Raw genomic sequence first — 14,783 nt, 5'->3', positions numbered from 1 at the left:
AACAAATTGCATTTCAGGTGTACAAAAACCTAGCATAATTGTTGTTATGTCACCTTTTCGCGTTCGATATCTAGGTTTATCAACTGCTAGAACCCTAATCTTGATGTGGGTTCCATCAAGAGCACCTAAGCAATTCTATATCACATGTTATAAAACCTTAAGTTAGGATACTAAATTTAAATCTAAATAAACTAAATTATGTACAAGCTATATATAAAATTTATTCCAATATCTTAAACCATTTCCACCTTGTGTCTAAAGAATCTGCTTTAATTGGCTCTGGCTTTTAAAATAACACATCTTGTAAGCGTATGACAGCATTTAAAACACTATGAAATGATCTGCTGACAGTTTTCCCGGACCTATTGAAGTGATGCTTGATAACTCGATTTTTAAGGTGATGGGAAATGATATGTAAAAACATTGCAACTTGCTCATCAACAAGCATGTGCCTTGACGACTTCAATCCCCTTAACGTTTGTAACATCTCACATAGTTTGAAAAAGGCAAATCTATTCATCCTAACTTGTTCAATACAGGTCTCGTCACTAGCATGTACAAGCCTTTTCACATAATTCCGTTGTGCATAAAAATCTAAAATATAGGACCTAATCCTTAGTCTATAAGTATGAAGGCTATCGATGGCACCTAATATAAGTATAAACCAACTGACAATGTTACAAATTTCCAACCATATTGTCACTGCAATTCCAATTCTTTTACGCCTCACAGTTTGTGCAATTAAAGGCAGACGAGCCATTACTGCAAGATATTAATGTGTTCCATATTGTCAAATTTATTTAAAAGGGTCACATTTCTCCAATCATAATTTTAATAACAGTAAACTAAAATTAAATAATTTTATTGCCAAAGAACTTACAGTGATTGCGTGAAAAGAAGACGCTCAACTGTGGGTGGAGGAAGCAATCAAACAAGCCGCTTCAATAGGAAGCAATATCACACTATCAAAGAAAAATGAACAATACTAGTTTAGAATCTTAACCGTATTTTTTGACAACAATGTTACAAATTTAACATTAACAAATCACATTTTTCTTTAAAGAATTTTTAGAAGCACTATCAATCATAATAACAATGAATATTTGTTTTTCTTTCGATCATAATTTTTAGAAGCACTTTCAAGCATTCAACCCCTTCATTTAATTACGATTTTAACGGATTCACCTTTAAGTTGGTAATAGTTTAAAATTATGGATTAATTAACGCAATTAGATTTTCAGAAAAAAGTTATAATTTAAGTTATAAATTTTGTTTAGTATATTAATTAAAACTACATACTGAATATAATTAGATTATTTGATAATATAATATAATCTTAAATGAAATATAATAAAGAAATGGAATTTACTCTCTATTAAATGATAAATTTTCCACATTTTTTAAAAGAAAATTTTATCTAACAGTTTTCATTGTAGGTTATCAAACATATTTAAAACATTAAATTATTAAAATATTTATGTTATAAAAAATTTCCAAACACTCTATCATCAAGAAAGTAAGCAGTGGGAGGGGAAATTGTAATGTAAATCCCTTTCCCTTTTAAATTATTTCAATAGCATTCAGCAAGTTATATTTTCCCAATTTTCTTATATTCAACAATTCAACAATTCAACTTCCAATTTTACTTAATAAAGTAGTATAAATTATAAAGCCGTTTAAAAAAGGTGTTCTTAAATTTATCACTGCTTTTAAAAGTTAAATACATTATTTAAATTGAAATAGAAATTAAAACGTATAAATATTGATAAGTTAATTAATGGTCATATTATTTAAATTTAATTAAAAATTCGTAAATTAGTGACTATATATAAAAATACCAATAAAAATTATCCTATACCAATAAATTATCCTATAAAGTCCATTATTGAAATGTAATTTGATCCCAAATTCAAAATTTTCAATACCAATAAAAGTCAACTTTTTACATCACCACTTGCACAATATAACTATAAAAACATTACTATGGAGTAAACCATAAAAAACAGTCCAATTTACTGGAATTGCAACTATAAAATACCTCTTGAAATGCAATTAGAGCTTTAGCTTGCCAACGATTTATGTCTCGAGCAAATCGGTAGGTAACAGTCCAATACCTACAAAGGAATCACAGTCAATCACAGTCAATCAGCCTAGTGACAGACAGCCGCATTTTAAGCAAAAGAACGAGCAAAAGAAAAGAAAGAACAAATAATAAGGGCATAAGCATGCAATTCATTCAACAATATGAGGTCTATATCTATAGGTTCCGTAAAATACTACAGCTAATACCAATAACAAAAACCTGCAACTAATATCAATGACAAAAATAAATGCCAAGAGATGTATTTCTAGCATTAGAAACGAAGTTAAATAATTATAAATAATTATCAACTAGGTGAAGTTAATGGTTTTTGCCTACCAACAGTAAGAAGTGACCGACAATGATGATGTAAAAAAAATAAGTATAAATAATTTTGAAAATAATAGTGTTGACAGAAATGAATGAAAAACATCAAGTAGAGCCATACGTGGAGGAGTGTGGGTCTCAAATAGATTTAAGGCCTTTGATGGCGGCTTAAGGAACAAGATGATGAAATAATTTATTCCTAACCAATGTTGCAGAAAGAATCACAAAAGGCCAGTTTGAATACAAAGCACAGGCCACATGATGGAGTATACTTTATAAAATATTTCAATATTCCTTTCATACACACCAAATGATTATAAGAAACAAAGGGTTTTCAGATCTCTAAATTGGCACATAGTTCATAATTAGAGAGCAGAAAACAGCCTAATCAAAGTTAATAATTTAAGCAGTGGTCATTTGCAGCACTAAAGGACAAGTTCTTTTTGTCTCACTTCAAATTAAAATGCAAATAGACCATGAAAGGAAGAAGATTCCTATAACATTTCAAACCACCGAAGACCTATAACCAAAATATATTATACCCTCTAAGTGTAGAAATCAGTATGCCAGAAAATATTTATCATCAACTACATGCACATATACATAGACATAAGGAAGCAACAGAATCCAATTGTTGCATCTAAAAACTAAAAAAGAACAATCTAAGCATCTTCTTATGAAAGAATTAAGTTCACCTATAGAAACCACACAAACTAAACAGTCTATTAAAAACTTGATAGAGAAACCACACAAACTAGACTTTGATAGAGAAAAAAACTTGGCTCATTAACTTTCTCAGAAACCAAATGGAAAATAACTAAATTTTAAGGATAAAAAATCTATTTAAAAAAAAGGTCAAATTTTATTTAAAATAAAGGAAATATTTCCACTTTGACAAGCATGGAGTTGGAAATTAGTAAACATACATTTCTCATCGTTTTTTCCTCCGTTTTCTTTGAAAACAAACAGAAAACACTGAAAAGAAAGCTAGAATTCAAGCATAACACAAGAAAATAAACTTTAACGAATCTGCTAAAAGCTCAAGCAGCTCAAAGTCAAAGTAAGCTTAGTTTGAAAATTTTTCTTATCATTTCCTTCACTTTTGAGGAGACGAAACCTAACAATTAAGACAAAATATGGAAAATTGAACATGCTTCCATCTCAAAAAAGCTACTTTCTCAACATTTTTCCCTCTTTCTCATCAATCAAACACGAAAACTAGCTAAAAGAAAAATTGAAACAAGAAACTAAACCAACGAAAAAAAAAGAAGAGATTCTTCTCATCATGTAATCACTTAAAGAGAAAGAAAACAAAGAGAAGACTCTAATAACGAGAAACGCTTACCCTATCTTAAAATGTTACAACGTTTCTTTTTTCTTAAGTCCAAAACCATAAACTGCTAATGGTCGGCTGACATGGCTGTTAACTTTACACAAATAAACCATTGCTAATTTAGTTTGATAAAACTGAGGAGGCAGAAAGCGGTGCCGATTGAAGGGGGAAACGAAAGTTTGATAAAGCTGAAGGGAAAACGAAAACCAAAGAGGAATCCATGAAAGGGGGAAAGACGGTGTGGAGCTCAATTGAAAGGGGAAATCAATTGTGATGAAGAAAAGAAGTGTGATAATTGGGTGGTGTTCGTGTGTGAAAAGGGCAATAATGTTTTTCTTTTTAAAGGCCGCAACTCGACTCACCAACTCCAGCAGAGAAGGGCAGAACGCTACAAAGGGAGTGACTTTGGTCGAATTTTTTAGTTTTCAGAAACCTTAGATGCCAATTTTAAACGATTGTAAATAGAGATTCAACTAATTTGATGAATCTCTCATCATAGACATAAAAGGGAAAACACGTTCACAGAAAAATTTTAGGGCAGACAATATTTACCTATTGAATTGGAAAGGTTTTCTTCTGGGTTTCTTTGGAGATACTTGTTGAAATTTGAAGAACAGAAGTCTGTTTTTGGACTTCCCTACTCACTGCATTTCAAGAACAGAATGTGAGAGTTTGGTTCGACAAAACAATCACAAATGAAAGTGAAAGGGGAGCGGTGGAGGTCACTCACCTGGCAGCTTCTTTGATGTTGGGAGGGAGAGATCTGGATGTGGATTTCGGCTTGGAAGATGAGGGCAAAACAGGGCATAGAAATTTCAAGAATGCTAAACGGAAGCTATTCTGAACTTTGGGCAGGGAATACAAATCGGGGAGGACTGAGGAATACGCACGTAATGGATTAGGCACGTAATGGACAAACCAGCGAACCAAATGCTGTAATAGGTAGGGCCCACCAATTCGGCGCGTAATGCTATATGCATTACATCGAACCAAACAGGCAGTAAGGGTGTAGGTTTTTTTTATTTACAAATATGCTACCCGGTCGCATTCTCACATAAATGATGGTGGCATTGGGGGAAGAATTCGAGTTGCAGTACGAAATAATAAAAAAATAGAATGGATTTAAATTAATACCAACATGTGATATTGTATTTTCAGGTACAGAAATTAGATTTATAATTTTGGTGATAATATTATTGAAAAAAACAATTATGAATTTGAAAGAAATAATTTTTATGAATCATTAAATGAATATGAAAAATATTCTTATTATACTAAAAATAGATTTAAAATAATATAAATAAAAATGCAATATGAACACATAGTAAGTAATATTATTGCGTTGAAATATAAAATAATATGAATAAATAATAAAAATATAATGCAAATATATGAATATTTTGATATTTTATATAAATATAAATTGTTATTTAAGCTTCTAATTGAGTTGTATTACTTTCAATCGGGTCCTCAACTTGGTTAGGAAAATTAATATAAGTTATATTGTTTGAGGGTATTTTAGTTTTTTTAAAATTAAAAAATCAATAAAAATATACATATGTAAAGATTTGAATTTGAACTTGAACTTGTTGTATTAGTAAAACTTTTAATTTCTCACTTATACTTCCATTGATAGTATATGTTTATAGTATTAATAAAATTTCTAACTAAGTTGATGCTATGAATACGATGATATTTGAACTCAGATCAATTGCATTAGTAAAACTTTAAATTTACCACTCAATTATAACTTTACTTTATTATGTTTTTTATGCATTTTTATTTCAATATGTACAATTTATTATTTCCATCACTTGTATATATATTAATAATGTTGTTAATTGAGTTGGTGTCAGAAATTAATTCAACACCAACTTACAACTGAAGACAACACCTTGATAAACAAATATAGTGCATTTAATTAGTATTGTTAATCTAATGTATTTATGTGTTTAAATTTTGTTTTACTCACAATTTAATTTAATTTAATTTAATTTTTTATTTTAATACCGTGTATATTTCATATGTTATTAATTAATTAATTCCAAACCATATTGTATTTTATTTTTAAACATACATCTGTTTCTAAATTTGTAGTTTCCACATGCATAAGCATGTGATAGAATTTCTAATATTAATAATGTATTTGATTGAGTTGGTGTCAGAAGATAACTCAATATTGATGACAACACAATGTTAAACAATTTAATCTAATTTTTTAAATTTTAATATCATACATATTTAATGTGTAATTCTTATTACTTAGTTTCAAGCCATATAAGTAATTATTCATTTTATGTCACTTTCCAACACATATTTGTGTTTTATATTTGTGGTTTCCACACACATACACGTATGATAGGATTTCTAATAAAATATTGAATGTGAGTAATGTGATTTAGGCTTTGGCGTTTCTATCCTGCACCTAACATGTCCCTGTTTTAATGTTTGGATAAATTACACTAGTAGTTATCTAATTGTTAATATTTTTTTTTGTCACTCAACTACAAAAAGTTATTACAGGGTCACCTAACTATTTAATTTATCTTTTTTGGTTATCAATTGGCTAATTGTGGTAGCTTTTAAAATTGAAATAATAATTTTAACCCTCAATATCTATAAATTATGTCAATTTAGTATTGTTTCAAAAAAAACTTAGCCTTCAACATTTACGCATTGTGTAATGCAATTTTTTTACAGTTTTACCCTCAATATTTTTAATTTATTTCTTTTAATAGTATATTATTATTTAAAATACATTAATTTTAAAATTTGGTAATGCTTATTAATGGGTTTTTAATGAACTTGTAATTTGCTAAATAGATAAAACTTTGGGTTTTTCACCGAAATAAATTAAAAAAAAATTAACTATCGAAATAGGTTATCAGATAGATTAATTACTGAAATTGTATGTTTTTTTTAACGGCGCCTATCTGACAGGCGCCAATGAATTTTTTATATTATTATTTTTGGTTTAAATAAAATATTATTATTTTTTTTATTAAAAATTTTTAAATATAAATATGGGTAAAAATACGATCAACGGGTCAAAATAAATGAGTTTTCAGGTGGCGTCTGTCAGATAGGCGCCACTAATTGCGCCTGAGAGGTAGGCGCCAATGACCCTCCCTCTTGCTGGCAGCTGCACTGCTGCTGCAACACCACCATGGTGTTGTCCCTTCAATGGGAAAAAATTACAAATTTGTGGCCTATAAGTATGGTCCCCAAACCCCTTGTATCAACGGGAGAGAGAAAGAAAAGAGAGAAAGGAGAAGAAGAGAAGAAGAAGAAGAGAAGAAGAAGAAAAAGGTAATGTATTATTTTAGTAAATAATTTTGTTTATAATTTAAAGAGTTTAATTAAGATATTGTGATTTTTTTTGTTATTAATTATTAATTATAAATTATTTATGTTTCGTGTTTATAGTTTTGGATTAGTATTTTGTATAAATATTGTAATTTTTTTTGCTTTTTATAATTATTTTAAAATTAATTTGTTAGTAATTTAGGATTATGTTATAAATTTATGTTTGTAATTATTTTAAAATTAATTTATTAGTAATTTAGGATTAAGTTATAAATTATTGTGTTTAGTTTAGTATTTGGTGAGTTTAACATATAAGTTTATAAAAAAATTAAAAATCATTTTATTAAAAGTATACATCACAATACCACGAATCTGGTTTCCGACTGAAGACGCGTTAATGTTTCCATCCTCATTCACGCCTTCGTCGTCAATATCATCCGAGACCTCGTCCACATCGGGATCACTCTCACTATCAACTTTGTGATCAACAGGATCACTACTATAGTATACATCATCACCAACCACATCAGTCTCGGGTGCAGCATTAAAATCAATATCGATCCCGTGTATAGTTGATTAACTATCAACATACGATACCGGAACCACCATACACGGCTCTTGAACTCCATCTTCTTCACCTAATGGAGTGGGATCTTTAGTTGCCTCCACACTAGCTAACTCAACAAATAACTGAATCGGTGCATTTTAGTTGCTTCGAGTCCCACAATAAAGAGCGACCATTGTCTCCACGTCTTCATCGTCTACAAGTTCCATTTCGGTAAATTTTATTGGATCCGTCGAAACTGGAAACTTGTAGAAAAGTTTTGATATCCTTCTCCCACAACGTCTATAAATTTTTTCACTAATTTTTTCCTTCATATAATCAAACGAGGTATTTCTATTAAATCTCATTGCTACTTGTTTGCAACATTCAAATATACATTCCATGGTTGTTGTCAAAATTTCTCCATCGAAATAAACGCATACAAAAAACTGATTCTCCATATTCAATACTAGATCTGTTAAAAATATTTCAAAATTCTTAAAACAGTTTTGAAATGCAAAAAAATTACATAAAATTTTTAATGCAAAATTTTTCATTCAAAAGCTAACAAAATTAATAACCTAACAAAATAACTTTCAAATAATAAAATTACTAACAAGACTAGGGGTGTGCATAATTCGGGTAAAACCGAAAAAATTCGGTTAACCGACCAAATTCGGTTAATCGGTCGGTTAACCGAATTTTTTCGGTCGGGGGTCGGTTAATTTTTTTATGATTTTTCGGTTAACGGTTAATTCGGTTCGAAACCGGTCGGTTAACCGAAAAAATTAATAAATAAAATTATCCAACCCAGCCCAAACTCAATTACCCAACCCAATAAAACTAAAACTAAAGTTTACCCAATTACCCAATCCAATAAAACTAAAACTAAAAGACAACCCAATTTACTAAAGTCTAAAACTCAATTTACTTTAATAATTTATAAATTTTTTAAATTTTAAAAATAAAAAATAAAAAAAATCGGGTAATTCGGGTATTTTTTGGTAATTCGGTTAATTCGGTTAATTCAGGTAATTTTTAACCAAAAATAAAAAATACATAATTTTCGGTTAATTCGGTTAACCGACCTTATTAACCGAAAAAATTTCGGTTCGGTTAACGGTTAAAATTTTTGGAAGGTCGGTTAATTCGGTTATAGTAATTTCGGGTCGGTTAACCGGTCGGTTAACCGAATGAACACCCCTAAACAAGACTTTACATTCTATTTAAAAAGAAATAAACCAAAATACCTTATCCTTCTTCTTATTTTCCTTTCTTTTTTTTTTTCTCCCTATCTTCTTATTTTCGTTCCTCTGCTAAATTTTGTACTCTGTGCTCATTTGATTTTCGGGGGTATATATAGGGAAAAAAATAAGCAGCAGTGGCACCTGTCAGATAGGCTCCACCATTGGCGCCTGTCAAATAGGCTCCACCATTGGCGCCTTCGAGATAGGCGCAACTAGTCGCGCCTCGTATCTATACTCAGGTCATATACTGATCCAGGAAAAAAAAATTATTAAAAGAAAAAAATTAATATAAAAAATTCATTGGCGCCTGTCAGATAGGTGCCATTAAAAAAAATACCATTTCGGTAATTAATCTATCTGACAACCTATTTCGGTATTTAATTTTTTTTAATTTATTTCGATAAAAAACCCTAAAACTTTACCGAAGTTTATTTTAGTTATACTAACAAATTTAGCCGTTAACATTTACATTTATTGTCAATAACTTTTATGCTTTTTTTAGCTAAATTTAGTATTCAATATTTTAAAAAGAGTTGAATTTAACTATTAATGTTTTAGAAAGAGTTAAATTAATATTTTTTAACGAAAACATTGGTTAAAATGTTAAATTTTAAACATAGTAGCCCGCATGACAATTTATGTCTATATTTCCTATTTTCTTTTGAATTTTTATAAGTTTTTTATATTTATTTATTTATTTTGAATAATTATATAAATTTTAAATTATTTATTAACTTACCATATAATATAAATAGTACAATGTCTAATATAAAATACTCTAGACTGCTACATGAAATGCCATGCCACCATAATTACTATATCATCTTTAAAAATTTAGCTTAAAAAAATATAAATGTTGTTGAGGGGTAACGGGTAAATTCATGATTGTATCTTTTATTTTAATAGCATAGAAGGTTATTTCATTGGCGGAAGTCGCACCAGTCATTCGAATAAATCTAGAAATCAAAATAGAAGACAGAGAAGAGAGAGCTGAGAGAGATCGGATCAGAGATGTCATCACACAATAACAATTCAACTTCGGCCAACGATCCCAGACAACCGTCGGCGGCAAAGCCATACGTGGCGCAGCCTGTTTCGCCGCAAGATCTCCCTGTCGATTATTCCGGTTTTATCGCCGTGATTTTCGGGATTGCAGGCGTCATGTTCAGGGTTCTTCCTCTACCTCTCGATTTGTCTTCTGTTCTTGAATTTGATTTCTCTCGTTTAATTTCTTTAAATTTTCAGATCTGAATTTTATCTTATTTATTTTTGCAGTACAAGCTGAGCTCGTGGCTAGCGATCATATTCTGCGCCCAATCACTTGCGAACATGAAGAACGTTGAGAACGATCTCAAGCAGATCTCTATGGCTATGATGTTAGTTCTTTTCCTCTTTCGTTCATTTATTTGTTAATTTCTTATTAAAATTGCCGTTTCGTCCGTATTCGAAATATTAACAATGGCAATTATGGTAGTATTGGTTTTTTTGGTTAGATTTAGGGTTTCTACTTAGGAGTTCTAATGGATCCGACAATAATTGGATTATAAGATATATATTTTTAAAATTGCTTTATTTCAACTGAATTTATATTCGTTAAATTGGCAAATCTTAGTTATTTCTACATTTTGATCTGCTAAACGCACGTATTGTCGAATTAGACTATCCTTGAATTGCTACTGTTTGTTGACTTCAACAAACATCGTTTGAAGCATAAAATATCCATTGATGAAGTCTGAGGTGATAGGGCAAGACTTTCCATTAAGAAAAGCATGCCGGGTAACTAAGTGAGATAGATTTTGAGCAAAAAGAACTAAGTGACTAAGTGAGATAGATTTTGAGCAAAAAGAACTAAGTGAGATAGTTCAAGGATTTTGCATGCTGCCATTCAAGGTTGTTTCAACCAGACTGGACCGGCTGAGGTACCGGTCTGGAGAAGGGCATTGGACTGGTTGACTCGGGAACCGGTTGGACTGGGCAAAAACCGGTTAAACCGGATTTTTAATATATTTTTAGTTTTATGAATTTTTTAATGATTTATTTAATTGAATTAGATGGACCGGTCAGACCATCTAACTGGTGGCTTGACTGATTCGGCCACCGATCTAGTTCTAAAAACCTTTTGCCATTCCAACTAAGAAAATGGGTTATGTCTAGAAAATGAAAGAGAGCAGTAACCGTTCTAATCTATGCCAATAAGAGGACGGTAGCTGTTCTGATCTATGCCAATTTCCTCCAAACGCTGATATTCCTTTAACTTAGTTGTTGTTGTTGGATGGATTGCTGTTTATCTGGACATTCTTCTAGTAATCCCACAGTAATTTATTTTGGGGTCTGGTTTAGTTTGTTGAGCAGATCATTAGTAATCTATGCCGATTTCCTTCAAATACTGACATTCTTCTAACTCAGTTCTGGTTGATTGATTGGTTGCTTTTTATCTGGACTTCATTCAAGTAATGTTACATTATTCTAGTTAGGATCAGATCCTTTTGATCCATGCAATTTCCTTGAAACATTTACGTCTCTTGAACTCAGTTCTTGTTCTTGGATTGGTTGCTTCTTTTAATTAAGATTGACTTCAAGAAATGCTACATTATTTTATCTAGGGTCCTGTTTACTTAGTTGAGACGACCATTTTTGTTCCATGCCAAATTCCTCGAAACAATTGACATTTTCTTCAACTCAGTTTTTGTCCTTGGATTGGTTGCTTTTAATATGATATACATTATTCTATTTAGGGTTAGGTTTACTTTGTTCTGCAGATCACTTGAACTCTACTGGCTTTTCTGTTGGTTCCTCTCAAAATCTCGTGTGACCTCTAATTGAATTGGATAATCCTTCTTTGAACTTTCACGAGTATCATAGTTTCTTAGAGAGCTTCTCAACTTAATTTATGCACAGTTTTCTGCTCCCTTGTTCCGTGTTTAGGCAGATTTTTCTATGGATAACACCAATTTTCCTTAATAATTTCCTTCTCTTGCTGCAGTACTTTTATAACTAGCTCAGAGATCTTAGAGAAATTTTCGACTTGATGTTATCTGTACCATTTGTTAAAAGTTTGTGGAGATGGATTTTGCTAATCAAATATGTTTCTCATTCTAGGCAGCGTTTTCACTTATTTCCCTGTTATGTATGGAATATTTTTGCTATCTCACTTTAATATATATGATGGTTCAACCGTGTTGTGTATATGTTACTCACTCGATTCTGTCTTGAAATCAGGTTTGCTATCATGGGATTAGTTACAAACTATTTCGGACCAGCTCGACCAGGAAAACAGAGTTAAAGATAACTCCAATGATGCGGTTAAGTTTCTAATTTCATTTTGCACGATGATATCAGATCATGAAGTTTAGATAAATTGTGACCTTATTCAAGAACAATTTTGTCGGATAATTATTTTCTATATGACTAATTGGTTTATATTTATAAAAATGAAAATCCCTACTTTTAGAGCCGCTCACAATCTGCTATGAGAATTACTTTGTAATATATTATTCTGACTATTTTTTCTTGAAGTATGCATGTCTGATACTTGTATCCTATCAGGATATGACCTCCAAGAAGCTTCCAAACTTGGAAAAATTTAATCATTCTTGTATTCAACACATTCAATTCGAATAACATTGCTAAGGGTGCTCTTTCTAGGCAGAAAATAACTTCCAAAACTTATTTATAGTGTTTGTTTTGCGAAGATTAACTAACGAAAGGAAAATAAGGGTGTTTTTCTAAAATTGCATTTCTTTGATTTTGGAAGGGAAAGAACATTTGGAAAAAAGAAGCAGCTCTTTTTAAGTAGCATGATTTTGTCAACAACTTAAAAAAGAAAGAGTAAATGGTTAAAATTCTATGTTGGCAAGTCAAGATTCAGTTTTCGAGTCTTCGATGTTGACATCTCTTTTTTTTTTTATTGTAATGTAATTTTTGATTGTATAAAAAAATAGCATGATATTTAGGTAAAACTTAAATAGAGCTAAATGTACTGTAATAATAATATTTAATTTTTAGTTTTAAAAATGATCTTAGTTATTAAAATAAAATTATTTTAGTATAATTTTCAATGTTGCTAATCATATATCGGAGAAAGGGATGGGATTGCCAAAACCTTAGTATTTGACAATTATTTCAGTTGTGAAATGCTATTATTAATAGATTTCAAAAAATGAGAGTTACAAAATTAAATAATTAATATAAATAATGAAATTAATTTTCAGTTACAATGACATAAATAATTTTTCTTTAGTAATGATTTTTGTTGGTGATAGTAATGGTGATTGATGAAGAAGAGTTTATTATGTTTTCAAAAGAAAGGGAAAATACTCAATGTTATAAGAAAAAAAAGTTTAAAAGGAAATCTTTTAACTACCTTCGTACTTCTTCCACAAAATCAAGTTTTTCAAACATCTTAAGAATGAAGATAACCCAAGAACTATGTTATATTTCAAGTTTATTTTCCCTTCTTCTATTTTGGTTAAGTAGTATTATGTGAAACATCTTCCGCGAAATTTCTCTTAAAGTATAAGATGAGGAATGTTCTTGAATAACTGTTGTTTCAGCTTTTTCCAAACGTAAGTTGTTCTAAACAAGATGTTATGTGGCAATGCTTTTCTTGGAAGAGCTTGTTCTAAATAATACCTCTTCTTAAAAACACAACTGTTTTAAATAGAAATTGTTCCAAATAACAATTGTTTTGAACATAACTATTCTAAAAAGAGATGTTTTGAATTTTAGCTATTCCCATATGATAGCTACACTAAATGATAATTGTTCTAAAATAAAACTCTGTTTTGAATATGGTTGTTCTGAACATAATTATTCTCAGACAATAGTTATTTTGAGTAACAACTATTCTAAATAACCATTGTTCTTCATAATAAATATTAACTAAAATAACGCTGCCCTTTATTTCGAGCTAACTTAATTATTAATATTGGAAGCATAATTTCTTAAAATTAAAATAATTTAATTTCAAAGTTATATTATTTGAAAAACTTTATAAAAAAAATTATATTGCCTAATTTAATGAAAATTAATTATTAAATACTATAATCCTATCGCATGATCTATCCCCATTTCCAGTCTATATAGCATTATTATCAGTTACTATTAATTAAAACATCTTTCCAAGAAACCCATTTCTTATTTATTATTAATTAAAGAGTTAAATATAAAATTGGTACTCGAACTTGCTTATTTCTTTTAGATTGATATTTATAATTTTTTTATCTCAGATTGATACTCAAATCTTTTTTTTCATCAACTATATTAGTACTCGAGCTTAACACCATTACTTTTTTGCTGATGTGGCAAAATTGGCCACTTATGTAACGCCATGTGTCGTCTTTTTTGTACCTCTTTTTCTTTTTCATTTTCCCTCCTTTTCTTCCCTTTTTCCTTTGTTCTTTTTCTTTTTCCTACCCTGGTTGCCACACTGTCTTCTTCATCTTCATCTCTCATTTCTGATTTTTTAAGGGTAAAATTGATCAGCAAGCATTTTGGGGAGCACGCAACAGTTAATAAATAAACACAAAAACAAAATAAAAATGTTAAAGAAAGTTAAATTTTTACTTGCATTTGGTGCATGCCTATGAGCTTCAACAGATTTTAACCTCCCATTTTCAGAAACCCTAATTTCTCCCACAATCCCATTATTGTTCTTGAAATCATCTTCATCTTATAAATTATTAAAATCAATCTCTAAACACGAAACTCTCTTATCTAACTCCTCAAATCTTTTCCTCAATATTTCCAACTCAGATTCAACTTTGGCTTTCTCATTTTCAAGCTTGCAATTCTTGCTTCTCCAAAAGTAACGGTTCGGGTATCAATATAATTGACGGAAAAAAAATTTAAATATTAATCTAGAAAAAAAAACATAAGTACCAATATAAAAAAAATGGACAAATTCATATACTAATTTTATATTTAACCTTTAATTAAAAGATGTTT

General features: G+C 30.0%; 1 protein-coding gene across 1 annotated transcript; it reads left to right on the top strand.

Annotated features, from left to right (window-relative positions):
- The first annotated feature begins 9,612 nt into the window (after window positions 1-9,612).
- On the top strand, window positions 9,613-12,292 carry LOC107946532 (protein Asterix). The gene is made up of 3 exons (XM_016880914.2): window positions 9,613-10,007; window positions 10,113-10,213; window positions 12,057-12,292. Exons 1-3 carry the CDS (start codon window positions 9,849-9,851, stop codon window positions 12,118-12,120), a joined length of 324 nt encoding a protein of 107 aa, XP_016736403.1. The 5' UTR covers window positions 9,613-9,848; the 3' UTR covers window positions 12,121-12,292.
- The last annotated feature ends 2,491 nt before the right edge of the window (window positions 12,293-14,783 follow it).

The sequence above is a fragment of the Gossypium hirsutum genome, chromosome D12 (assembly GCF_007990345.1).
Source record: "Gossypium hirsutum isolate 1008001.06 chromosome D12, Gossypium_hirsutum_v2.1, whole genome shotgun sequence".
NCBI classification, from domain to species: Eukaryota; Viridiplantae; Streptophyta; class Magnoliopsida; order Malvales; family Malvaceae; genus Gossypium; species Gossypium hirsutum.
This window is presented reverse-complemented; position numbering and strand designations above follow the sequence as displayed.

What these genes read in the sequence shown, in the direction of transcription:
- LOC107946532 (XM_016880914.2), top strand. Translation starts at nt 9,849, where the DNA reads ATGTCATCACACAATAACAATTCAACTTCGGCCAACGATCCCAGACAA. An exon ending in TTGCAGGCGTCATGTTCAGG is followed by an intron (nt 10,008 to 10,112) that starts GTTCTTCCTCTA and finishes TTATTTTTGCAG; the next exon opens with TACAAGCTGAGCTCGTGGCT. An exon ending in CAGATCTCTATGGCTATGAT is followed by an intron (nt 10,214 to 12,056) that starts GTTAGTTCTTTT and finishes TCTTGAAATCAG; the next exon opens with GTTTGCTATCATGGGATTAG.